At 38.1% G+C, this 27,913-nt stretch overlaps 1 protein-coding gene across 3 annotated transcripts in view; it reads right to left on the bottom strand.

Moving 5' to 3' along the window:
• Window positions 1-27,913, bottom strand: part of Dock11 (dedicator of cytokinesis 11) — a 221,678-nt gene that overhangs the window by 80,284 nt on the left and 113,481 nt on the right. For 2 of the 3 annotated variants that reach the window (XM_029568896.1, XM_029568891.1), the window contains exons 20-32: window positions 26,937-27,060; window positions 22,036-22,157; window positions 21,463-21,549; window positions 20,491-20,580; window positions 14,300-14,418; window positions 12,361-12,430; window positions 12,153-12,278; window positions 11,022-11,093; window positions 8,308-8,454; window positions 6,621-6,704; window positions 5,541-5,652; window positions 5,007-5,045; window positions 3,048-3,226 (exon numbers count right to left, since the gene is read on the bottom strand). In XM_029568896.1, coding sequence (XP_029424756.1) covers window positions 3,048-3,226; window positions 5,007-5,045; window positions 5,541-5,652; window positions 6,621-6,704; window positions 8,308-8,454; window positions 11,022-11,093; window positions 12,153-12,278; window positions 12,361-12,430; window positions 14,300-14,418; window positions 20,491-20,580; window positions 21,463-21,549; window positions 22,036-22,157; window positions 26,937-27,060 — 1,371 coding nt within the window. The remainder of the gene's footprint in view (window positions 1-3,047; window positions 3,227-5,006; window positions 5,046-5,540; window positions 5,653-6,620; window positions 6,705-8,307; window positions 8,455-11,021; window positions 11,094-12,152; window positions 12,279-12,360; window positions 12,431-14,299; window positions 14,419-20,490; window positions 20,581-21,462; window positions 21,550-22,035; window positions 22,158-26,936; window positions 27,061-27,913) is intronic. The other variant, XM_017800906.2, reaches the window with a different exon arrangement.

The following is a 27,913-nucleotide window of genomic DNA, read 5'->3' as shown; positions in this document are numbered from 1 at the left end:
ACACTGAGTACAGGAACTATACAGTTCCCAGGACAAATACTGAACATTGGACATTGTTGTTCTGAATAGGAAATAACTCTTATGGGATTCTAGCAAGTTAAGAGCTCTCTATGAGCACTTCATAATCACACATAGCAGAGACCAGTGATATCTCAGGAATTTCATTAAAGAGAGAGCTTAGGAGTAACAATGTAGTTGAGAGGTGTTGGGAGGTCACTGGAAGTTCAGATTCAAAACAGCCTTTCTATAGGATGTATTCCTTTAAATACTTATCTCTTTATTGGGGTCATTCTGGGGGGTGGGAGGACCTAATGGAAATTATAGGGGCTTAAAGTTCTCTATCAACCCTTACCTTGCCATCATCATTGACAGGCAACATGTTTCATTTGAATATATTTGAGAATGACCCCTTACTCAGGTTGTCTGTGAATTGTGTACCAAATAGTGAACGGTCCTTTTATAGACATGCAGGGTGGTGCACACCTATATTCACAGCACTTGAGAAGTGGAAGAAAAAGTATCAGAAGCTCATGGTCATCTTCAGCTATGTGGCAAGTTCAAGAACAGCCTTTAAAGGGGGTCATTTTATATGAAATCTTCATCCACTGTACTACAATTGGAGTTTTGATTAAATAAGTATATGAAGCTAACAAAGTTCTTTTGGCAAGAATCCTATGCTCATTTAATGCCTCCCTGAAGCTTTTGAGCACAGAAGGAAAAGGTTTTAGACATCACTGAAGAGGTAGCGAAGCTTATCATTTCAAACTTTCCTATAATCCAAAACCTTGAAGAGCATATTGTCTGACTTATTTATAGACAGTAATAGCTCTCTCTCTCTCTCTCTCTCTCTCTCTCTCTCTCTTACACATGTGTGTGTGTGTGTGTGTGTACATATTACTCTAAGAATTAAAAGAGGTCGAAATTTGTGTAGGAAAACATTTAAATTTCATTTTCATATATTAATAAGCTATTAATGAAATCTTGGCTTACTCACTTTTGTCTGAAAATGCAGCAGAGAAAAATACTATATCCTGCTTTGGAGACGGGAGGTATATTTTGTACTTTTCCTATATGTCTGTGAAAAAAATCACAACTAAAGACATTTTCCTCCACATTGCATAAGATCCTTTTTGAAACCACTAGTAAGCATTTGTACCAGTAAACCAGAACCCAGTAATATCTGGCATGTTTAAAGTCCAGCCATCGCTCCAGACGTGTTTTTTTTTTTTTTTTTTTTTTTTTTGGTCCTTTTGAGACAGGGTCCACCACCTAGCCTGGAACTTACTTGGCTTCCATCTCACAGAGATCCACCTGCCTCCGCCTTCTAAGTCCTAGGATTAAAAGTGTGTGTCACCATGCCTGGCATAGCCTGGATGACTTTTAAGTTATCTTTCATTTTAGATATACTATCACAATCAACTTATGTTAAATTAACACCAATATTTATAGTAAAGCAAATGACAGAGTAAACTAACCTAAGTAGGGGTATGTGTTATTACAATGTGGCAAAAAACATTACAAATGACAGTAAGGAATTATTTACATCTTAAAGCTTGAGGGTGTGATTTATGTTCAAACAGAATTATGTGCATAATCTAGCAATATTTGCAAATAAAAAAATCTTGCTAACAAGATTTTTTTGTTACATTTAGAAAATGTAACAGAAAATTGTAGACAAAGTAAAATCCACCCCCTAAATCAGCTTTCTAAATTATTTACAATAATAAACTCCATAATATGTTGTAAAAAGTAAAGGGGTCGATTATTAATCGTGAAACAATGATAATTGCTTGAATCATTTGCTACCAGGGAAGTAAGTCAGGTTATTTCAAATTGATTCAGTTTATAGTTTAAATTTTCAAGTCCTTAATTTGTAATGTTATTAAGATTTAAATAGCATAGCTAGGGTCACCGACAATGTGTAATGTATGTAAGATTTACATCCACACCCACAACTATCTAGGAAAATACTATCATAAAATCTTTTTCAGTAAGAAGAAAAATTTTGTATTATATATTTTATACGTGATATGTATAATATGTCTTATTAAACACTTAATTGTCAATATCATATTTATTTTGGTATATGCATGTATATTCAAGGATCCATTAAGGTATATATTTGGCATAATACACATTCTGAAATTCTGTATGTTTTTTTATTTATCTGTGAGTGTGTGTGAGTGTGTGTGTGCGTGTGTGTGTACGTGCGCACACACACACGCACAGGTCCCTACAGAGAAAAGAATCATCAGATTCCCCTGGAGCAGGAGTTATAAGTGGTTGTGAGCCACCCAACATGGACGCTGGGATCTGAACTGTAGTCCTCTGCAAAAGCAACAAGCCCTCTTAACTACTGAGCTTTTAAAACTCTAATTAGTTTATGTAATAAATCATGAAACAGTTTGGCCTGAATATTTTTAATATTTTATTTATTAGTTTTATTTTATGCCTGTGAGTGTATTGCCTGCATGTATGCAACTGCACCAGTGTCATGCAGTGCCCGAGGAGATCAGAGGAGGGTATCAGATTGCCCTGGAACTCGAGTTACAGACAGTTGTTAGCCACCATGTGGGTGCTGCGAATTGAACCCAGGTCCTCTACAAGAACAGCCAGTGCTCTTAACCACTGAGCCATCTCTCCAGCTCCATGAGTATTTATATTGAATACAAGCAAAATACACAAAACAACCTAATCTCATTTTAATTCGTTGTCATATAAATACAGAATCTTTATACATGTTACTCTTTAAATATGATTTGAGTAGATGGAGATACATAGTAAAGGGTGTGCTCAGTATGTGCAAGGCTCTGGGCTTGATCCCCAGCACCAAAACATTAAAAAAATGATTTGAGAAAACGTTTTACTGAGTTACCTGAGAAATATTTTTTAACTAATAATAACTTGAAATGGAAAAAAAATCTTACTTATAAAAATATCTTTTCATTAATATTCATATTATGTTCCTTACTATAGTCTTCATCTTGAATGAAAAATCTTAGTAGAAATTTCCAGTCTGATCCCAAGGATTGTATAGACATCCTTACCTTGTGCTGGTATCTAGTGTCAAATGCATGTTTTATCAAAAGATTCTTTATGACAGAGATAGCTGTATATCTGATCTCATAATTGTCTTGAAGAGCAATGGAGGTTTCCCTTAGAAGTAGGCCAACCAAGAAGTGGTGCTTGCAATACTCATCTGATAAACTGTATTCAAGATTGGAATCTGCAGTACAATAAAATGTACAACTTTTTACAAAAAATATCCAAAGTTTTCTAGACAATTAAAAGACTGTAATTATCATTTAATAATATGTGATCATGCTAGCAAGAACTGTAATTTTATTATTAATCAATCTGTGTAATTCTTCTTCAGTATAGAATGAGCATGCAAAATGTTTACTAGACAAGAGCACTTCTAATTAGAGCTAGATATAGCTTTAATGATCATTTCAGTCAGCAAGAAGTTCTTAGATACTTCCCCCCTTAAATAATTTCAAAGTCTTATTATCTTACAATAGAACCTAGAATAAAATAATTCTATATTTGGCAATCTATTTTTATTTTTTGGTCTTTTTGAGACAGGGTCTCCCTGTAGCCCCAGCTGGCCTGGAACTTACAGAGATCCGCCTGGATCTGTTTCCCGAGTGCTGGTATTAAAGGAGTATGCCACCATGCCCGGCTATTTGGCAATCTTCTAAGACATGCCTTTACACCTAAAGTGATTTCATAACAACTCTACACTCAACTCTATATAGCAATGCTTGATTTACTTATAAAATGGGGAGAAGAACCTAGATGACTAGATCCTTCCAGCACTGTTAAGTGTTGACTGTTACAATAATCCTTACATACTGGCCTGAACATGTATATTAGATATAATAACAACACAAAAAGCCACCTCACCACACTTCAGTTCATCATTACATCAACATAGAGCTTTCATTTCATAAAATCATCACTTCAAATTGCATCTTCCACTCTTTTTTTAGATTTTTGGTCTATGTTAAATTTCACACATGAATGCTGTGGTTGGGACTCGCCTTGTGATATCTCAGAGGGTACTGTGACCAAATCTAGCAATTTTTATAGTAGACTTCAGCTATCTTTATTTCTTCTTCCTACCATTTACTCTTAGACAAGCCAGAAAGCTGAAGAACAGGTCTTCAGTTAATTATTTTCCTATGTCAATGCAGAACTTAATACAATGCAATGGATCTAGATAGGACTTTTAAATGCTACAAATAGTACCATTTAATCCTAAATCCCAAGTCTCTGTCCACTCATTCTTTGCCCTAACTTTGACATAGCTATCAATAAATACTGGGGAAATATGTGAGCCACACATGCTCATAACTTAATAATGGGGTGGCTGAATGGTGGTGCTATGGTCTTGAAATATTTCCCCATTTTTACTGGCTATATATGCTTCCATCACCAAGACCACCACCAAGGAGCAGAGACTTCCATAAAGACCAAAAGACTTATGCTCTTTTGTGAATTTCAATCACTTTCTAGGCATAAGGAAAGCACCAAATAACAAAGGTGGCTTATCTGGGTAGATTCTGCAAATGTTAGTGGATTTTTTTTTTTTTTTGCTTCAGTGACTTCAATAAATCTAATTCAGTGTTGTCAACCACACTTTCAAAAACTGTGGCCAAGTGCCCACTCAACAGGGTGACAGAGAAAGCAGGAAGCCTGAGAGAGGTGACAAACATTTGAACAGATACTCAGCCTATCCCTTGTCCTCAAGCTGCTTTGCAGCAGAGGAATTTGTTTTCTGAGGGTAGACATTTGAAAGTTGATTCTTCTGACAACACTCAGGCTTACTTTAAAAGTAACCAAACACTCGCCTTTAAGATGCTCTGGGTACAGTAAACTAAAGGCTCACTTTGACTAGGGAGGATTTGAAAAGCAAAGAAAGCCCCCATTCATCTTAGCCATTCATCAAATCAATTGTCTTTTAAAGCAGCATACTACTTTAGAGTGAACCGAGTTAAACCTACCTACTGAAGTCAAACGGTCCACCGCAAATGAAAAAAAATCTAATTAATATATGAAAAGAAAAGGGACAAATAAAAAACATAGTAACATAAGAGCAGTGCTACATAACAAAGCATTCAATAAAATGAGCAATGGAGATTACAACTGAAGCATTTCATAAATTTAGTACATACATGTTAGCATTTTACTTTTTACATTTATTTTTGATGCTTTCAGCAGAAATGCATTCATTTTTTTTCATTTAGCCTTAAATAAAATTCAATACACTATTATTATAGAGAGCAATTTTACTAATGTCTGACATTTGTGTTTAGGCAGCAATCTATGTTAACATCCAACTTTTTCATACTAAAAATACTGCCATTGATACAATAAAGGAAATGCAAGAATGCCATTAACAAATCTATTTTCAAATAGTTAACAATTCTCAAGTTACCTTCAAGTTAACTGCTTTCACTAGAAAACATACTACACTAGTGCTAGCACAAAAAAGGAAAAACAATTCCAAATGATGGAAATAAAACACAAATACATACCTTGAACTCTCTGCAATTTAGGTTTTGCAAATGCCATTGGCAAGTTCAGAGGGATGTAATGCTCATGATTGCAAATTGTTTGGAGAAATTCAAACTTGTATTCAGCCAGAATCTAAACAGTAAATTATCTATTAACTCATTTTATAGGCGTTTGCTATTTTGATAATTTGAAAATAATCTTTAATTTCCCAACAGAAGTGTTTAGTATCCTATTCATGCTTGTTGATGCAGGAAGGAGCTAACACAGTCAGTCCAACAATGGTAGATTTTAAAAGGGTTGTTGCAACATTGATGTTGGCTAACATGTGAGAAAAAGGATTTTGACATGTCCCCTACATGATAAGGCTGTGTCCTCTGTGCCAGCCCGCTAGGCCCTTTGTACAAACAATGTAAATTATGGTGAACACTTGTTTTGCTTTCCTTTCTGAGATTCTGGAATTTTCTCAACTTTAATATATGATCAGTCCCTCAATAAGAACCCTAAACTCTAAACAGAAATACTGTATACTTGTGACTGTTTTTTCACTCCTGGAGAGAAAATGCTCCATGTAACCCTTCTTAAAGAGGGAGAAAGCTTGGGGTGCCTGCTTGTGGTTTGCCACAGATTCCACTTAATATCGTTTCCTTTCCTGATCCAATTGGGTATCTTTTGTTTTGTTTTGTTTTTGAGACAGGGTCTCACCATGTGGCCCCAGCTGGCCTGGGGACTCACTTGTAGACCAGACTGGCCTCTATCTCACAGAGCTCTGCCTGCCTCTGCCTCCCGAGTACTAGTGCTGGGATTAAAGGAATGTACAACTATGCCCAGTTTATCCAGCTGGGTATCTTTATGATGCCACTCTAATTAATGCTAGTCAGAATTACTGCTCTATGTTGTGTGAATGTTAGTGGATTGTTGAGCCTGTGGGCAGTCTTGAGGACCACCCCCCCAAACACTATCCAGTATTGCCTGATTTGAAGTGAACCAATGCTCAAAGTACGTAAATGAAAAGAGCAGTTCCAAATATCTCAGAAAACTGTCACCGCTGATATCCTACTCTAATATCTAATATCTACTACAACGATGTCCTTAGAACTTACCTTAGGATCTTTGGGGCTGAATCCTGATATATAGTCATTTATCAGATTGAAAACAAATCCTCTATCCATTAGTGTCAAGCATCGCTGTAGAAACAAGAAAGGAGTTAGTTATGGAATGCTAATAGTCTCCAGATTATGACTTTAAAACTTTTTAAAATATGTTCTACACAAAGGGGATGTCATTCTCATTTTTATAGATATGATAATAGTTGTCAGAGTTTAGGCTGACCTTAAAGAAAAAAGCAAAGTAAATTATTAATGGAATCAAGACTTAAGGGCCTCAACTGTGTGGTTTTTAGATAAGGAACATACAAATATATATCCATATATCTTTATTCTCTTCAGCTATAGTGCCTCATTTGGTCAATTCTAGAAGCCTTAAGGGAAATATAGGGTGGTCAGTTAACTTGAAAGTGAGTTTACCTATATAAACAATTTAGACCCAAAAGGAAGGTTTTCTTTGTTGTCATCCACTTTATTAAATAGTTACAATCTAGCACTGCCTCTTACATACTGACAATAATAAAACATAATAAATATGGATGACAGAGTATATGGGTTCCAGTGGGGGAGCTGTGGGGGCATGCTGGTGGGGACTGGGATATAAAGATGACTAAGATTCTCTGAGATAGTCTGTATAAAATACACAAAAATTCAATAAAAACAAAATTTAAAAACACGTTATGTGCCATCTCTTGTAAATATAGGGATTTCTGGCATCTCTCAAAAAAAAAAAAAACCTCACTGAGTAAAGCTAACAATTTCATGCATATGTATTTGCAACATATACCCTGTGGTGACATCATCAAATAGGTTGCTTTAGTTCAAAAGTTGCAAACTTGAGCTGGGGAGATACCCAGTGGGTAAGATCCTGCACAAGTATGAAGGTCTCAGTTAGGATCCCAGGACCTACATAAAAAGCTGGGCATGGTTGTATGCATATCTGTAGCTCTGGTGCTGTGGGTGGGGCCAGAGATGAGGACTCCTGGGGCTTATGGGCTGCCAGTCTAGCTCCAGTTCAGTGAGAGACCTTGTGTCAAAGGAATAAGGAAGAAAATAATAGAGCAGGACTCTTAACATCCTACTCTGGCCTTGGACCATGCACCCTACACACATACGAGCACACACCCCAAACATACATATCCCCCGCCCCCGTCACACACACAGATATGCATGCATGCACACATAAAATTACAAACTCAAAAGTCAATGGGGCCAGAAAAGTGACTTAAATGCCTATGGAAATCAGGGGTATGATAAAGAATGGTGGGGACTTGGGTGACCTAGTTTGTATTTACACAATCTAACAGCATTCCTTCGAAATGCTTTTAAAACCATTCTGTGAAATGATCACAACTTGTCTTCTGGCTAATTCAGAAACTCTTATTTGACTATTTGTTTCAGTGGGGAGGGGAGCAAACGGGGCAGAACTGATCCCTCAGTCAGTTCAGTTATTTCAACAGTCTTGTAAAGACCTAGCTGAGGGCTGGGAATATAGTTCAGCAGTGTAGCAGCTGCCTAGTACACAGGGGGATTATTTTCAAAGCTCAATACTGAATAAAAAAAATCAAAGCCAAAAACACCTAGCTGAGCTTCTCCTGGAATAAAAGAAAAATTTTCCCTTCGACTGTCAAGAGCCTATCAGTGAAGAAGAATCTTTACCATCTCACGGCTGCCTTTAACTCACCTTTAGGAAGCTAGCCAAACTATAATTCACATTTCTGGACTCATCAGGAATCTCGGCATAGCGAATAGTCACATGAGGAATTATTGCAAGAAGCAGTGAATGTAAAATGTGATGATAGGCTTCAGGAAACCTCTGGCCCCTGGGAAGCTTAAATCAACAGAAATAGAAAAGGAGTCAGAATTTGAAACAGTCTAAATAAATCAACTGCCATTTTACTTTCAAACGTTTCCATTATATAAATGGTTTTAAACTGAAGTATGATTTTCCTCCCAACTAAAAACGACTTCACCAGTTGTTCAAAGTATATTTTATTCTAGGTTGTAAGCTTACAGGAACTGTCTGGTTCTCTAATAATGTTAATGACTGAAATTATCAATAAGCATAGGTCAACCCAACTCGATTCTGGAATACCATTCTCCTGAAATGCAGGCATATCTCAGTTATTTTACTTTTTCTGGTATACAATATAACCACGTGTCACAGTTTTGGTAAAGTCATTATATGAAAGTTCTATAAGGTAAATATTTTTGATTTCACAAGTCTCACCTTTATGATTTCTATAACTAAGAGAACTTCTTTTGACAGAATGGGAATTCCTAATGGAAAAGTCTCCAATCTAAAATGCTCTAAAACCTGAAACTTCTGGAACAGAAACTTTTTCCACAAATGGAAAATTCCACACCTGACATCATGTGACAGGTTGAATTAAATACACAAGAGCAAATACAAAATACTGCATAAAATTATCTTCAGGCTTTGCATATAAATTTTATATGACACATGAATGAATTTCATGTGTAGACTTGTATCCTGTCCTCAAGATACCTGGCTCATTATGTATCTGCAAATATTTCAAAATCTAAAAAAATCTGAAATTGGAAACTAAGCATTTCAGATAAGGAACTCTTTTTTTTTAAATTTTATTCATCATCTTTATTCTATGTACATGAGTGCATTGCCTGCAATGTATGTAAGTACACCCATTTCATGCAATGCCTGTGAAGGTCAGAAGAAGGTGTGAGATTCCCCTGGAAGTGGAGTTATGGACAGGTGTAAGTCACCATTTTGCTACTGGGAATTGATCCTGGGTCTTCTGCAAGAGCAGCCAGAGCTCTTAACCACTGAGCAATCTCTTCAACCTCCATCAGATAAGAAACTCAACCTGTATCTTTAAAACAAATTTTAAAAACAAGTTACAGGGGTCAGTGAGATGGCCTGGGTTTGATACCCAGAACCCACATGATGAAGGAGAAAATCAGCTCCAAAAAGTTATCTTCTGAACTGGGCATGTGCTATGGCATGTCTGCCCCACCCCCACTTAATTAACTAATTAAAATTAGAAAAACAAATGAATGTATATACTGCATTTCAGGAATATACCTATTGCCTAAAGTTCTTTATAAGCTTAGTATATGACTTAAACCTTTCTAATAGAAAGATTATATCTGATTTGGTACTTGTTCTTTTTGTAGATGAATCTTTTCAACATAGATATTTTATTTTATTTTATTATTTTTGAGACAGGGTCTCCCGTAGCCCCAGCTGGCACAGAAATCACCATGTAGACCAGGCTGCCCTGGATCTCACAGAGATCCACCTGCCTCTGCCTCTGCCTCCCAAGTGCTGGGATTAAAGGTGTGTGCCACCATGCCTGGCAACAAAGACATTTTAAATCACAAGAGAAATGAAAATTTTTCAATGATAAAGCATCCTGTATAGTACATAATTATAGGCTATTACCTATAGTTACTTCTATCTATGTAAAAGATGATGCAAATTATACTATAAGAACATATGAACTGTAGAACCTCAAATTTTTATTTATTTGTATCCTATGTGTATGAGTGTACTGCTTGTATGTATTTAAGTGCACCTGTGTCGTACAATGCTCATGGAGGTTAGAAAGGGGCATTGGATCCCTGAAACTGGAGTTATGTATGGCTGATAGCCACCATGTGGGTGCTGGGAAATGAACCCAGGTCCTCTACAGGAGAAGCCAGTGCTCTTAACTGCTGAGCCATCTCTCAAGTCCATATCCATCATTTCTATAAACAACATTGTAAACGTGATGGGGAAGAGCCCTTTAGAATACAAGAGATTTGTATATTACTGCTATGTATATGATTAGCTTTCTTTCTGCACGTTACACATTATTCTTACCAACATGTACAATTATTATTTTATTATTTTTTGAGACAAGGTCTCACTATATGGCCCTGGCCGGCCTGGAACTCACTTTGTAGACCAGGCTGACCTGGAAATCACAGAGATCCATCTGCCTTTGTCTCCTGAGTGCTGGGATTAAAGGCATGTACCACCATGTCTGGCTTATTTTATTTTTAATTAGGTAAATATGTGTGTCTGGGTGTGAGTATATGTACATATGAGTGCCAGTGCCCACGGAGGCCAGAAGAACACATTAGATCCCCTGGAGCTAGAGTTGCACGTGGTTGTGAGCTGCCCAATGTGGGTGATGGAAACTGAATTCCAGTTTTCTTAAGGAGCAGTATGCACTCTTAACCACTGAGCCATCTCTCCAGATGCTACAATTATTATTTATCAGTTAAAATAATATAAGTGTAGTTTGGTGGCCCAGGCCTATAATCCAAACACTTGGGAGGCTAAGGCAGGAGCTTTGGTGTCAGCCTGAGCTGTAGGCCATCTCAAAATTAAGTTAATTTATTAATCAAGAAATTATTGTTGAGCCCACTTACCTTAATTTTATTCTCTTCCAATAAGTAGGTGGCCATCGATTTTGCAATTATTTCAAAGAAAAACCATGAGTACTAAAAAAATAGCAAACACACAAGCCTTAACAGTTACCCAGATATTAGCAGCATTGCAAAATTTGACAAATCAATAGGGGGTCTTATCTCTGAACTTTGGTCACATTTTCAGGTGATCTCAATTCACTATTAAAGTCTCACAGAATACCCTTGAAGTGTTTAAACAGGAAAAAAAGCACTACTGCATTACAAGGCAGGCTAGTTATGTCCAGAGGGGGAATACAGATGTTTGGTCCAGGGGATAGGGTTATTTCCTCACTGACATTGTTCTGAATTGCCCATAATTGGTGATAGGAGCAAAACAAACTCTTAGTTTATTTCATTATTACTTTAAAAATCTCTACAATGAACATTTTAAAGTTTTATTAGCATATATTAATTATACCTAAAAATAGCTTTAATTACAGTTTTTTTGCATGTATATATTTTGATCATATTCATCCCATCACCCTCTCTTGTCCCCCTCTCACACTCACTGATCCCCTTCCTCTTCCCAAATGTAGACAATGAATATTTTCAATGCGTGTGCTCAGTTTGGATAAGTAACCTTGGCCTTCGCACAATACTGGCACAGCCTACATGACCTATATGTTTGCCGCATCATGTAATGTGAAGGGTAGCATGGAGTCTCTAGCCGATACATCTCCAAAGACCCATAATTCTATTATCAATTAAAGGAATAATAAATATAATGATGATAATAATAGTTACAGTTTATTGAGTACCTACTAGTTTCCAGAAACTATATTGTACAACACTTTCATTTAACATGAGCGATCAGAGACTCAGAGCTGCTAAATAACTGTCCCAAGGCCCAAGAACTATACTATAAAAGATACAAGCTTCTAACTCAAATCTGTCTCCTCCAAAATTTCTGTTTGACGCATTTGATTGAGGATAAGGGGTGTATAGGGAGGGCAAAGAAGGTTCTGTGGCGAAGGATCATGTGCAAACTGATGGCAAGAGAGAGTCATGGGAGAGAATGATGAAAAATGATTATTTTGCCAAACAAGTATGCAGATGGTTATTTTTGTTCTGTGTTGTATCCTGCCCGCTTACCTTCAGCAGTTTATTTATGGCTAAGAAATCTGCAGACTGCTTTAATATTGCTATCATCGTACTGGCCAGGGTTTCATGGATCAGTTGGGCCTGAAGAGCACTTGGTTTTTCAGGTCTGAAGCTATACTACAAACAAAACAAAATGAACCATAAGACACAAAAGTACCATGAAACAAATTAGCCAGCAAGAAAGCTTTATTCCACAAACCTTTATGAAGGATCTTAAATAACTGTCCAAGCCTTCTTCATGGCACTTTGAAACAATATGTAAAAGAACCCTGAAACGACATTCACAGAAGTCAGTAGGTCATGCTTCGAGTAACTAATTACTGTAGTGTGGCTGTCCACTACGATCAAGTCTAACCCTAAAATTGCTCAGCATTACCTGAACAATAAAAGAGGTAATAGAAGATGGAATGGTAGTTTAGGTCTAACAAGATTCCAGTGCCTAATACACTTGAAGCCTTGTAAAATTTACTTCCTGGTTCAAAAGCATACTTTATTTTCGCAGCCCAGATGTTCTGTCTCCTTTCTAAACGGTATGCATTTAAAGGATGGTCATAGTCACCATGGAGTTAAGAAGCTCAAGTAAAGTGAATACTGAAATTCCTTCTTGGGAGAATAAAAGGAACAGAAAAAGAAAGACACCATGGCTGGGAGCGGTAGTGCACATCTATAATCATAGCACTTGGGAGGTGAGGGCAGGAGGATTACCATGAGTCTGAGGCTGGAGAGTGAGATTCTGTCTCAAGAAACAATAACTAAGGAAACAAAAGATAAAATGAAAAGTAAGTCAAGGGAAAGGGAGGGACAAGGCAAGTAAAATAGAAAAAGAAAACTGAAGATAAAGCTAAGAGACTAGCCATGATTCTCAAACTTCAGTAAGCAACAGAATCACCTGGAAGGCTTGTTAACAGATCGCTTGGCTCCTCTCCCACTGGTTTGGATTTTGTAGGTCTGAGGTAAAGTTCAATGATCAGCATTTTTCTAAGCTTCCAGGGGACACTTCTGCTGCTAGTCTAGGAAGCACATCTTGTGATTCTCTGTATTAGAATAATGCTTCTTAAATTTTCAACAAGACTGTCCCTGACTTCAGAGATGGGCACACAGCACACAGGCATGTGGAGCCTGAGGCTTGGGGGAAGAGGTTGAGGCTGAGGCAGCAGCAGAGGCAGCAAAGCCAGAGACATCCAGCATTGAGCTCAGTATTGTTCAGTCTCCTATTTTAATTCTGAAACTCAAGTGCATTTTGTATTCTACCCTACAATATATCCCTGTCTGTTTTCATACAAAATATAATGTGCCCTTATTCTCTCAAGTAAAAATCGATGGCTTAGCGCCACATTCTGTCCAATATGAGAAACACTTGCCATAAATGGCTATTTAAACTGGTTAAAACTAAAATGGAATGCAATGAAAAATTCATTCCCCGGAAGAACTAACCACAGCTCAAGTGCTTACTAGCTACATGTGGCAAGTGGGTACTATATTAGACAACCAAGTATAGAACATTTACATGAGTAGAGAAGGGTAAATTGAAATGTATACAGTTGTTTTCCTAAACATATAAAGCGAATATTAATGGACATAAAGAAACAATACAAGAATAGTACAGAACTTCAATATCTCACTTTCAACAATAGATCAACTAGACATACAATTAAGAAGGAAATATTGGACTTGAATTGTGTTAAAGCCAAATGTATCTAACAGACAAATATACAACATTCCATCCAACAGTTAGAGAAGATACATTCTTCTCACATGCACACAAAATATTCTCCAGGATAGAACATACATTAGGCTATAAATCAAGTCTTACAAGATTTAAAAGGATTGAAATCATACTGAATATTGTTTTCAACCACAGTAGCATGAAATAAGAAATCAGTAAGAAAATGAATAGTAGAAAATGAAAAAGAGAAAATTAAACAACATGCTCCCGAATAAGCAGTCAAAAAATAATAAAAGGGGAGTTAAAAAATACATATCTTCAGACAAGTGGCAATGGAAATACAACATACCCAGACCAATGGGATGCAACAAAAGCAGTTCTAAGAGGGAAGTTTAGAGTGATGAATGCCTTTCATGAAAAAAGAAGAAAGATCTGAAGTAAAGAGCTTCTTTCATTATAACACCAAACTCACATGGTACAGTTGATAGGAACGTCATCTTCATGGGTCATGTTTGTGAGAACTCGGAAGAGTTGCATAAGAATTACAGGTAGAAACTGTATCATGACTTGGATCTCCATGGCATGCAAACACTAAAATAAGTCATTATTAGTTATGAAAACAAACAGAAATATGACAGAATTTGCAAATGTGAAACAATAAAAAATTAAGTAATGAGGGATATATTACTAGATATGTTTATTTAAATGAGAGCTTCTGAGACAGGGGACTGGTTAATTACTTCATCTACCCCTTAATTTTGGAATTTGGATTCTCTGAGTGTACTTGATATGAAATGCTTAACTAAAGATAACATGTATAATTGAAATTTATGGGCTTTGAAAAAAAAAGACAACCGACTCTTGGTAAATCATACTCAGTAACAGGAGTAGGGTGTTGGAAAGACTTGCCTCCTAGCTCCCTGCATTCCATATGCTAAGACAATGTTGACCTCCAATTAACCTGATGAGAGGTTAAATGGCCTTCAATAGAGAACACTTCCATACATAATTTGCTTTATTCCACATCATCTATAAAAGTGGGATAGTTTTGCATTTTAACATTCTTTTTAAAATTTTTCATTAAATTTAGATTTATTTATTTATTATGTGTGTGTGCACATGGGAGTGTGTGCTATGGCACATATATGAGGCAACCTGTGGGAGTCAGTTCTATCCTTCCATCATGTTGGTCCTAGAGATCAAAATGAGATCATCAGTATTGACACCAAGTACCTTTACCCGCTGAGCCATATCACCGTCCTTCTACCATTCTTATCATACATTTCTTCCACATGTTAACACTCTGTCTCTAATAATAGGTGCTACCAACATGGAAATGAAGCAATGTGTGTATAGCTACATAGAAATGTTACAATGAGATTTGTTAAATGTCTTTCTTCTTTCCACATGTACTCACTCAATAACTCAGTCAGCCAAGGGGTAAATAAAAAAAAATCAAACTTTGCAGAGAACTTTCAACATTAACATGTAGTGTTATGGGAAACACAAAGATGGACAAGTTAAGTCTTTGGGCTTAGGAAAAAGTCATCATTTCTCTTTCACAGTCTCCTTGACTTTTGCTCCATCTTTCTATCCTGGACACCTGTATCTGAATCAGCTCAACAATGACTTTAGGTTTCTGTGCAGCTTCTCTTCCATCAGATTCACAGGGCAGGGTGGCAAACTCCAGAAATGCAGGGTTGGCCTTTCAAGGTTTTCCTTCCTGTGCACCCTTTCCCCCCATCTCCTCTGCCATTGTCTCTTTTCAGGACACTCTGTAACCAAATTCCTTTAATACTTTCCAGGTAGATGCACAGCATCTCTTTACTCTCAATACATCCATCTCTCATCTCCACATTCAGCATTCATCTTCCTTGAATGCTGGTTATATTAGAGTACCTCCAACCAAGATACTTTTCTTTCATATTTTTCTTTTTGTGGTGCCGAGGATGGGGTCCAGGGCCTTCCATATGTTGCACAAGCACGCTACTGCTGACCTATATTCTCAGCTTTCAAGAATTTGTTTATATCTTCCCATTACTTTGAACAGCGGTTCTCACTTGGGGGCGGGGGGAGGACACAATGCCCTCCATGGGAGATTTAGCGAAGTGGAACTGAGGTGCTAATGATTTTGACTGGGTAGAAGATTAAACATCCTACAACAAAGAACTATCCTGCCCTAAAAGTGCCAAGCTTGAGAAACCCTGCCCTATGGAAAGTTTAATGTATTTAAGGCCCAGCCTACATTTTCAACAGTAAAGTTCACTATTGTTCTTTAGACAGCTGAACTGATATCATCATTATTTGAATATATCAGATACTTTCTTTCCTTTGTTCCTTTGTTCACAGCTTTTAGCCAAACCCTAGCTACCTTTCCAAGGCAAATTCAAATCCTCACTTCAGTGAAGCCATTCACTTTCTCATTCAATAGAGGCATACTGAATGTACTTCCGATGGCCAAGCACACCAGAAAGCAAATAAAGCAAACAACCCAAACATAGCTCCTCCCACAGACTAAAGGGGGCAAAGATAAAGAACAAAATCACTGCAGTACAAACAGCAAACAGTGGGGCAGTCACATATGCAGATGCACAAAGGAGGCGATGACTGAACTCAAATGGGTAGAAAAAGCTTAATAGGCATAAGTGAGAAAATACCAGACAGGAAAGGAAGGTGAGCATTCCACTATACAGCTTTTCTAGAATTTATTCTCAACAGCAGCCAGAGTGTTCTGTCTGAAATGCAAATCAGGTAGGGCCATCTTTGCCTTGTTAAAAAACAAACCGAACAAAACTACCACAAACACAGAGCCGCAAATGAACTTCCATAATCAGTGTATTCTGCAGGCTTAGCTTGAGGCAGCCTTGCTCCCCACTAGCTGTTGGTTGGGTGACAGCTATGCTGTTTTCTGTTCTGCAGACACCAGTGTAAGGCATGTGCACCTGCTGCAAGATTCTGTTAACACCTAAGGCTGTCTTCTTTGCCTCAGTTTCGTTTCACCTGGAATTTGGCATTTTCACAGAGATTTCCCTGAGAAGTCTATCTAGAATGCACTCCTGGTCACCTTAGTGCCTATTAACCTGTTTTTTCCTTCAGAGCACTCATCTCTTCTAGGGTTTACTTATTATATCTGTACCCCAATAAAACTAGGTATGCTGTCTCAATTGCTCACGGTTACACTTCCAGCACCTGGAACAATGTCTTGCTTATAGTAGGTGCTCAATAAATATTTGGTGAATGATCGAATAAATAAATAGGAAACAGAGGGCAAGGAAAAATGGGAGTCTCTGATCTCCATTGGCTCCTCAATTAACTGAATCTACAATACCTGGAATTTGGACGAAACGTTTAACGTTTAATTGTGTATGTCTTGGGACTGTCATTTGTATTATGAAGATGTTGCTAGGTAACTTATTTTTGCTGTGTCTTAGGTTAGGTTGTAACTGCCACACAGACAGCGATTCTAAGTTATTCTGCTCTGCAAGTTCCATACATGTAGGAAAATATTAAATATATAATAAAATTTGGTGAATAGATGTTGAATGGCCAGTTCATCAGAATTGATGAAACTGCCATTTTCAGGGACAACAGTCAGCAAGGTCTGATAGAGAGTTCACAGGACTGGGAATCAAGAGACATGTTACATACTCAGCTCATCTACCATCCAACTGAGGGGCTACAGGAAGTCACCTCTATTTAGGCTCTAGTTCCTTGCTCTGAAAAGAAACCTCCTTAGGGCTGGAGAGAGGGCTCAGCAGTTAAGAGCACTGGCTTGTCTTGCAGAGGATCTGGGTTTGATTTCCAGCACCCACATGGAGGCTAACAACCATCTGTAACTCCAGTTCCAGAGGAATCAGATGCCCTCTTCTGACCTCTGTGGGCATTGCATGACACGGGTGCACTTACATACATGCAGGCAATACACTCATACACACAAAAATAAAAATGATATAAATAAATTTTTTTAAAAAAGAAACCTCAATCCTTTTCTGCACTATTTTATAAAAGAACTGGACTGTTTCCGAAATTGCATGCCATTTCACTCATTGCCACCAGAGGGCATGTGTACATTACATAGATATCAGAAATTCTACACCCTTAAAAACACAGCTATGAGTACTATTTTGTTCCATTTGGAGGATACCAGCATTTAAAAATACCATATTCCATAGTACTCTGTGAAACTTTGAAAAGGGTCCCCCAGAAGACCTTAACGGACTGGATTTGAAAGTTTGACTGTTATACTTTTTAATGATAATTAAGGTCAATAGCCACCAATGATTGATCATCTCTTTTCTTCTAGTCTTAAACTATGTATTTCCATATGGCAGGCATAACAGTGCTATAAATATAAAGTCGAGTCTCATCTGGTAGCACTGGCGTATAATTACAGTCCAGTCCAGTCCCCATCTGCCTCAAATTGGGAGGCTGAGGCAGGAGTATTGACAGCTCAATGCCTGCCTGGGCTACAGAGTGACTTAAAGGCCAGCCTGGGCAAGTTACTAAGAAAGTCTTAAATTTAAAAACACATGGGGCTCAGGAGGGCTCAGTGGGTAAGTGTTTGACAGGCAAGCATGAGGCTCTAAATTTGTTGTCTGGCACCTACATAAAAATCTAAGTATGGTATTTCTAGCTTATAATCCCAGTATGAGGAGGGAGGGAGAGACAGGTATATCCCTCGAGCTCACGGGTCAGCCAGCCTAACCTATTGGTGAGCTCAAGGCCAGTGGGAGACCCTGTCTTAAAAAAAAAAAAAGGTGGACATCTCCTGAGGAACAACACCCAAAATTGACCTCTGGACTTCACATACATATGCACACATGTGTATGCACACCCTCTCACACACATATGAGCATGCACATATAACATATATAAAAAATACTAAAAAGGGGTGGTGATATAGCTCAGTGGTAAGGTGCTTAGGCATCTGGCATGTGAGAAATCCTGTGTTCAATCCCAAGTACTACAAAAAAAAGAGAACCTAAGTCAAATCATGCCATTCCACTTTCCAAAGTCCTGTAAGGCTTCCTATCTCAGTTGGAAAAAAAATGAATCTTGTCACTATAGCCTCTTGTCACTAGATGCCCTCCCAAGGTCATGCCTTACCACCCCACGCACCAGCCACACTACAATTATTCTTTTAAAAAATATTTTATTATTTTTTAAATTTTATGTGAATGAGTGGATTGCCTGCATGTATATAAGTGCACCCATGTCATGCAATGCCCGTGGAGGTCAGAAGAGGATGTCAGATTCCCCTGGAACTGAAGTTACAGAGGGTTGTTACCCACCATATGGGTGCTGGGAATTGAACTCAGGTCCTCTGCTAGAGCAGCCAGTGCTCTTAACCAATGAGCCACCTCTCCAGCCCCCACACTACAATTCTTGCTGTTCCTCAATACACCTAACCAAGCTCCTCAGGGTCTCTGACTGCTCCCAACTCTTCCTCAGCAATGCACTTGGCTGCCACTGTCCTTTCCTTTAGACTCTTGTTCAACTATCACATCACCAGACACATCATCTCTGACCTTTACAATACAACAGAAACCCCTTTACATTCCTTGTTTCACTGTCTGCTTTGGTTTTCTTCATGGTGCTTATTATCACCTGATAAGGCAGCTATACCTGCTCATTTCTATGTTCAATGTCTGTCTCCACAAAAAAACGAAACTCCCTGATAACACGGGTGTTGTTTGTTTATATTCCCAGTGCCTGGCTCTCGTGAAGCACTCCAGAAGTAAGTGTTCCATGAACAATTACCACTTCATTTAAGCCTCACAATCACCCCTCACAATGGGTATTAGTATCATTTGAATGCCACAGGAGAAGAAACAAAGGCTAAGAGAAGTACAGTAACTTCATTCCAGAGCTAATAAATGAAAGATTTGGGACACAAAATCAGTTTATGATTCCAGAACCCACACATCTTATCTCTTGCCATACTAGATCTCTCAAAGAAATGAACATGTGTGTGTTTCTGAGATGATCATTAAGCAACGGCATATGGCCAAAGGGAAAGTCCGCAGAGTCTTCAAATCAAAACTCCTCAGATTTTCCACAGCTAAACTACCACAGAAGCAATGAAAACAAACAACAGCTGCCAGCCAGGTCCTATGATGCACACCACAGTCCTAGCACGGAGGGAATGAACCAAGCATTAGGTTCTCTCCATATCTGCTAAATTATGGTATTCCTTAAGACTCCCTCCTCTGTGCCACATGTAGAAAATGTTTGTTTCTTTAGTAGGCCCTCTTGATAGTTTTTTCCAAATGGCCACAGGAACCATTTCACATTTTATTCCAAGTGAAAGTGTTTGCATTGTTCTGGCCCTTCCACCCACAGCATCCTCTCCCTTTATGGGCAGCTCGCAGAAGAGCCAAGACCTGCAAAATCCATTTATGCAACCGAAATCAACATGTCCATGAGATTTTCAAAACCATGATGTTGAATTCTGGCTATAACGTTTTCTTCTAATGTAGCAACTTTGCTATCTGCTTCTAAACAGCCACTTTACGGGAAAGTACATAACAGAAAGTGTTCTCCTAAGGATACAAAGCCAAAAGGTATTTTCAAGTGTTTGCCTGGTTCTTTTTTCCACATCAAAATATAGCAGCAGAAAGACATGAAAAATGAACCATTTACAGAAAGCTGCTGTTCATTTACCTTTAAATATTTAATGAGCTCCCCTGGAACTTCTTTGGAGCCTGACTGAATAAGCTGACAATGATGGAAGAATTTGTGCACATGCAGATCCTGGAACACAGATGGAAACAGTCATATGAAATTGGATTCACTATTCTCAAATGCAGGCTCTCTACCTCTCTTCTTTCCTGCATCTTGCAGACTGGTATACCCTATTCTAATACCTAGACTATGTAGATGTCACTGTCAACCTATGTGTCCCTGGCCTGAAGTCCTCCTGATCATCACATAAGGCAGCAAAATCAGGTGGAACCTGACACGAGACCTTCTGAAGTAGCTATGCATGCTCAACCAGGTAAGCACTTAATTTTTGTTTTTTTAGGAATGTGTTCTATAATAACAGTTGGGCTGCTATTTAATTTTAATTTTGTGCTATTGTATTTTATTTATTTCTATTTTAATAACATAAGCAGGAACAGAGGTCTGAGCTGGCAGGTAAAGAAAAGGCATCACCAGGAAGTTACCAGATAAAACATTTCACGAGTTCAATAGCCAACTTCACCATGATGTTCAGCTGGAGCGTCCACTTTTCCCATGTGAAATCTATACACATTGATTTTCTAGATAGCTTGGGTTATATCAGGAAGTGGAATAATGAAATATGTATTTTGACCTGGCACTTATATTATTATTCTGAGCCTTGGGCAATTTCGCCTTTCTGATTAAGCCTCAGTTTCTTCATATTTAAAATGGGAGTGATAGCCTCTACGTGCCTTTCAGGGTTTTGTGAGCTCAAATTAGCTAATGGGAAGAAAAGGATTTTGTAATTTGTGGGGAATTATGAAATCTGAGTTAGAATGATGTTATCATTAATGAGAAAAACCTTAACAGGTCTCAACTCCTCCAAGAGCATGGGGGAATTAAATCTAGTCTATTTAATGAAGAAATTTACTTCAGTATTCACATAGACAAAATGCATTTGATGCAACTTACTTGAGTATAAATGGTAGACTCTAAGTGGCTCTTAATCTTCAACAAAGACTTTGCACCATCTACCCATTTAATATCCACATTCGATTGCTGCACAGAAAACACAGACATGAGCTTCTGTATTATAGCAATGGATACATGAACAGCATATAGCATCGTCCATGCATTGTAAAGTTTTTCAGAAATGAAGGTATCAGATTCGTACGAAATGATTACTAGAGAAAATAAATGCCCTTTAGAATAAATGTGTCCTAAATAATTTTGAATTTTCAATAATTTGCAGATTGACATAAAATTATCATCAAAATGAATTACTTAAATAATGAAAATTTAAAGTTGATGTACAAAATCCAAGCCCTGCTTTTAAAAGTGAATATTAGAATCATCAGACATAAGACGACTATCTCAAACCACTTTATACTCTGAGCATATACTTTCTTTCCTACTTAATGTTTTTGCAAAGGCACACCACCCTCAGATCATACTTTGAGCATTACTGTCCCAAGCTACACCAACAGAATTTTATTTTTAAACATCTAAACATGATTACTTCCACAAACACTGGTATTTTCCTACCCTTCTTGATTCTGCGTCATTCACATTCAAGTAGCCTGGGGGAAGATTGGCTGAAACTGGCAGCTGCTGTTCAAGTGTGATGAGTCTCCCATCCTTCAGCAAAGGTACCCAGGCAAACCCAACTGCCAAGACAATAGTCAACCATGAGAAATGAAATCACAAATGCAATTAGCTACACCAATTTCTATGAGCTGAGGAGCAGGGTAGGGTGGGGATGTTTCCAGGGATCTACATGTGGGAGCCCAGGTGTCAGGCAACTGTGAACAAAGGAAGGAACAATGTATTTGAATCATTTCCTAATCCCAGCCTGGCCACTAGAAGTTATTTATATCTTTACTGGTAATACGTAGGCTTTCATTATCTTTATGTGTTGGAGGCTGGTTTCGGTAGACTCATATTTTAGAAGGTTCAGGTCCCACTCATCAATCCTAAGAGTTCAAAGTCTTACAGCTGAGACGATCTCAGACAGCAATCACATGTTCCAAAATTTCTTATGACAACACTAAGATATGGGCGTATGTCATGAGTCAATGTTAAATTCTACATTGGAACAAGGCAGCAAGCAGAAATCATTTAGACAGGCAGAGTTTTCCTGATTTGAGGAAGACAAAGAACACCAGAATGCAGCCAGGTAAGTGTTTATAACTTGAATCCCCTGGGAGATTTCCCCACTCTCGACATTTCCTAACACTTCTACCCCCTAAAGGGAATCTTGGCTTTCTATTAGAAAACTCATTATGTTCTAGTTACAAAAACCATAACCATCTGTGTTGCTCAAGTTGCATAGTGTCAGTATTTCCATTATATGGATTACTCTAGGCTTCAAGTGTTTATAACTCAGCTGTTTAAAAATAACCCAACCTAGAGCTGGATGGACTTTTGGCAAATAAGATGGAAGTATGGGCTGGAGTGCTTTGTAAATCTACAGCATTTCAGGTCCTTAAAATTCTTTGCATGAATGCCTATGCACATGTGTACGTGTGTGCTTATATCATGACAATAGAAGTCAATACAAATCTGTTTAAAATGTTTACATTTATGTGTTTAATTTGGTAAATGCCTTTATTCTTTCTTGTACATTTTTAACTAAATTTTTGTGTATTTCATATACAACATCTAATCATCTGTATACCCCGTCCCCCATTTGCAACCTCCTAGAGCGCCCCCCCACCCAATTTCATGCATTCTGTTATTTATGTTAAGGCCTATTGAGTCAAGGTAGTGTACCCAGACACCCCTCAGTGAAACTTAATCCACTGGGGACTAGTCAGCATATCTAGAATCACTTTCTTAAAGAAGATCAGCTTAAAAGACAACTAAACCATTGTTTTCTCTTGTAGACTAAAGACTTTCTCAGACTCTGCAACATGTATGGAGGGCATCTTTTCCAGGGCAACTTCACCAATGCTTTAGCAGACCTTCTCTTATAGAAAGCCAAGGAAAGTAACATGAGCAGGAAAACCACTAGAAACGATGCTGTCAGTGTTGTTAAACTGAAAATTCGGTCAATGGGGAAAAAAAAAGACTTCCAAATCAGAAGATAGGAAGTTATATTTCTTGTTCTTACATGACAGTTCTTTTCCTCATAGGAGTTTTAATTGAGATATAATTCAGACAGTGGTTTTCTTAGTGTATTTGCAATTGGGTTTCCACTAACAGTAACTGTAGAACTTTTAAAAATCATTCCAAAAAAAAAAAAAACTCCATAGACCTTAGCAGTCACTCCCCCCACCTCCTCTTTCTCCCAGCTCCTAGCAGCCATAAATCCACTTTCTCTCTACACGAGTGTACTTAGGGTAACGGTTTTGCACTGTAAATTATCAGACCATGGCCAAGTGTGTCCCTTAGCTGAAACTCATGCAGAGAACTTGGAAGCTGTAAAGGCACTCTATCAAGCATGCCACCTGGCTCAAAGGTAGGAAGTCACTTAAAGGATGGATAGCTGCAACTGTTGAGTGGCATGAAGAATCAGCATATCATGTTCACTGAACATTTTGCTCATTTCTGTCTAGGATCTGGATGACGAAACTGCAATTTATCACTCAGGAGGAACACACTCCCACAGACTCATTGTTCTGCCTGTTTTCTCCCCAACTCTCCAGGTCCCTGCCTTAAACTGCCATTTCAGTGGAACTCCCTAATTTCAATCCCGCTGCCTTGCTGGTATCACTGAGGTCTTCCTAGCATCTCAAACACAATCATCACTCCCAAACATGCCATGCCTACCCTTGCTGTTGCTACTGCCAATATCTTTCCAATCACCTAATTTTGAAACGTCTGTATTTACTCTGAATCATCCATCTATTAGTCAGCCATTTGCCAGGTACAATATACAGTCATCTCTTGAAATCAACAGGACATTGACTGGTTCCAAGATAACCCTAGGGACACCAAAATCTGTGCATTGCTTTAGTTATCTGTCTAAGATGGCATAGGATTTACATGTAACCTACATACATGCTTCTGTATTCTTCAAATCATTTCTTGGTTAATTGTAGTACTTTCTATAATGTAAATGCTCTATAAATACTTGTTTAACTCTATTGTGTAGGGTATAAAAACAAGAAAAACACTGCCTGTATGTATTTTGTACAGATGTACTTTTAAGAATAGCATTTACAGCCCGGGGAAATAGCTCAGTTGGTAAAGTGCTTGCCTTGCAAGCTTGAGGACTTGAATTGGATCTTGGAAACCAGCATTTAAAAAGATTAGGTGTGGTGGTATGCACTTGCAATCCCAGCTCTGGGGAGGTGAAGATTGGCGGAACCCTAGGGCTTGCTGGCCTACCAACCTAGGCTATTTGACAAGTTCCAGGCCAGCGAGATACCTCTCAATAAAATATTAGAGGGTATTTGAAGAATGGCATCCAATGTTGTCTTCCGGCCTGAACATGCATGCATATACACATATATTCACACGCATATAGAGATATACACATACAAAATAATATTTTCAATTCACAGCTGTTTTGAATATATCCATGAGGAACTCACAGATGCTGACATTTTTCTTTTCTTCCTTCTTTTTTGTTTTTTCTTTCTTTCTTTGACACAAGATCATACTCTATAGCCTAGGCTGGCATAAGCTCATGGCAATCGTCCTGCCTCAGCTTATACCGTGCTCAACTTTCCTTTCTCTAATTCCTCTTTCTTCTTCCCTCCTGACAAAGTCAGTGTGCCCTCTTCCTTTACTGCTTCTGCATTCTGCTCTTTCTTCTTCTTGCTCCAACTCACACTACCCTTTAGCTTGCTGCCTAACCCATTTTACTCCTTCAATAGTTCCACATTGGTGACAAAGTAAAGTCAAATCCACAATCTAGCATTCAAGGTTTTTCACAATCTAACAATTCCGTTTCTTTTCTTTTCTTTTTTGGTCTTTTTGAGGCAGGGTTTCTCTGTAGCCCCAGCTGGCCTGGAACTCTCTATGTAGACCAGGCTGGCCACGAACTCACAAAAATTCACCTGCCTCTGCCTCCCAAGTGCTGGGATTAACGGCGTGAGCCACCCTTCAACCTGACATCTAATGATTCCCTACCAAGCATCCTGGGCTCTGCTATTAATTGATTAATTGTAGTTTTCTGTCTATATTCCTCAGTACTCTGTGTACAGGCTGTTCTTTCATCCCAGAATCCCTTGCCTTCTTGCTATCATGGCATCACAAGTTCCATTCCATCCTTTAAGAACCCACCAATTGCTGAAAGTCTTCCTTGATTCACAGTCTCTTGTCTCTTCACCATGTTCACATAATACAACTGTGTTTACACCATACAACCTTCTAAGTACTATTGTCTATATTGTATTAGAACAGTCTACATAGGACTGATGTCCCCTTACTAGATCATATACTCAATGAAGATGAGCTCTGTGTTGGATTTTTTTTTTACTATAGAATCTACTACAACATAGTTCACACAATAAATACATAGAACTATTTGCTGAATGAATGTGTGAATGACCCAAACTAACACAATCTACATCCAGGGCATGCTGACATTCACACAGTGGATATGTCAGCGGCTATGTTCACAGTCCTTAGATGTTCTCCTAGAGGGACCTTCCACTGGTTTATCTAAAGGCTTTATGACATGGGACCAGGACTGGTGCCTCAGTACTAGAGCTCATTCAACTTCATTAAATCTGTTCTCTTCTCATTAGCAACAGGCAGCCCTTGATCTCCCCCTCTGGCTCACAGATGTCCCTGGCTCTGGGCTCATTTTGCTCTTCCTCAATAAGCAGAACCAGGAAATTTTGGTTGCCAGGCAATTCTACATAAAAGAAATAACAATACTGTATTTTGTGTTTCTGAGAACAGCAGTATTACTTTATGTTCCTTAAAGTAGTTTAGGTACATGGACAAGCATTTAGGCAAAGATATTTGAGATAGATAGACAGATAATAAATAAAACCAACATATAATTTGTCTTTTCGTTTTTCTTTTTTTGGTCTCTTTGAGACTGTAGTGCCAGCTGGCCCAGAACTCACTATGCAGACCAGGCTGGCCTCAATCTCACAGAGATCCAACTATCTCTGCTTCCTGAGTGCTAGGATTAAAGGCAGGCATCACCACCCCCACGCCCAGAATATAATTTGTCTTGTTCCAATGAACTGTTTTCAGATGAATCTCGATATGCTGCTCAGACTGATCTTGAACTCTTGGGCTCACGTAATCCTCTTGCTTCAGCCTCTTGAACAGCTGAGACTACAGGTGTACACCAATGTGCTCAGCTTACCAATGAACTTTATAACTCAGAAATGTACATTTTGATCAAGGAGAAAAGTAGTCTATAGCTTGGTGAAAAGATTTTATATCCTACATAATTTCATTTAAAATATGTGTATAGAAAGAGACATTTAAAGATGGGTTTGAGCCTCAATATCACAATAAAGAAACACCACACATACCTGGAGTTTCCACTGTGTCCTGCTTTTTGGTTGTTCCTTTTGTGTTAATTTCACAACTTACATGATAAAATGTAAAAAGCAAATGATGTTTTTGATGCAGGTGAATAGGAAGCTCAATTTTAACCTGAAATGATAGCAAAATTACATATGACATTCTGTTCTGCTTTGTTTTAATTGTTAAATTGTACAGTAGACATTTAGTTCAGTTTCATCAAACTGTTCCAAAATACTCCTTGAAGGACATGTCAACTGGTCAAACAGGAGGTATCGTCTCAATATACTCCAAATATTTTTCTGGTCAGTTTCAGTTTGGCAGCACTATTCTCTTGGGTTACGAGGGCTGATGTAGTGATTTAGTACTTTTTCTGGATAGTTCAATGGATTCTCCTGGCTTCAACTTTACAGTAGTTTTTTAAACAGTGGATTAAAACCATATCATCATTGCCCAGGGATACTGTGTAACCCAATCAGACAATGAATGCAATCCATTTTAATGTGCACTAAATTTGAAAGTCTACATTTATCTAAGTTGTTCCTTTGTATATGAAAACATCAAACTCTGGTGGATAATGTGCAAGCAGTCATCATGCTATTAGAGTTCATATACATTTCTCTAGACTAAACACAGCGTGATTTATTTTTTTGTAGCCTGGCTAGCCTGGAACTTGCTATGTAGACCTGGCTGGCCTCAAACGCCCAGTGATTTATCCACCTGCTTCTGCGTCTGGCTTCTTAACACTAGTGCTAAGAGTAAAGGTGTGTGCTACCAAGCCTAGATTTTTGTTTCTTTTGAAGTAGGATCTCACTACACAGCCCTGGCAAATTTCTTCTTGAACAGAAAAAAAAAATATCATAGATGACTCAAGAATTTAGGTTAAAAAAAAGAATGCTTATAATAAAGTATCTCAAATGATTTTCTAATTAGAAACCAAGTGACTATTTATATCTCCTGTAAGCATTTAAGGGAAAAATTGCAG

Source organism: Nannospalax galili, unplaced genomic scaffold, assembly GCF_000622305.1.
Source record: "Nannospalax galili isolate Female #2095 unplaced genomic scaffold, S.galili_v1.0 scaffold311, whole genome shotgun sequence".
Taxonomy (NCBI): domain Eukaryota; kingdom Metazoa; phylum Chordata; class Mammalia; order Rodentia; family Spalacidae; genus Nannospalax; species Nannospalax galili.
Note: the sequence above shows the minus strand (reverse complement) of the source record. Positions and strands in the feature narration are given on the sequence as shown.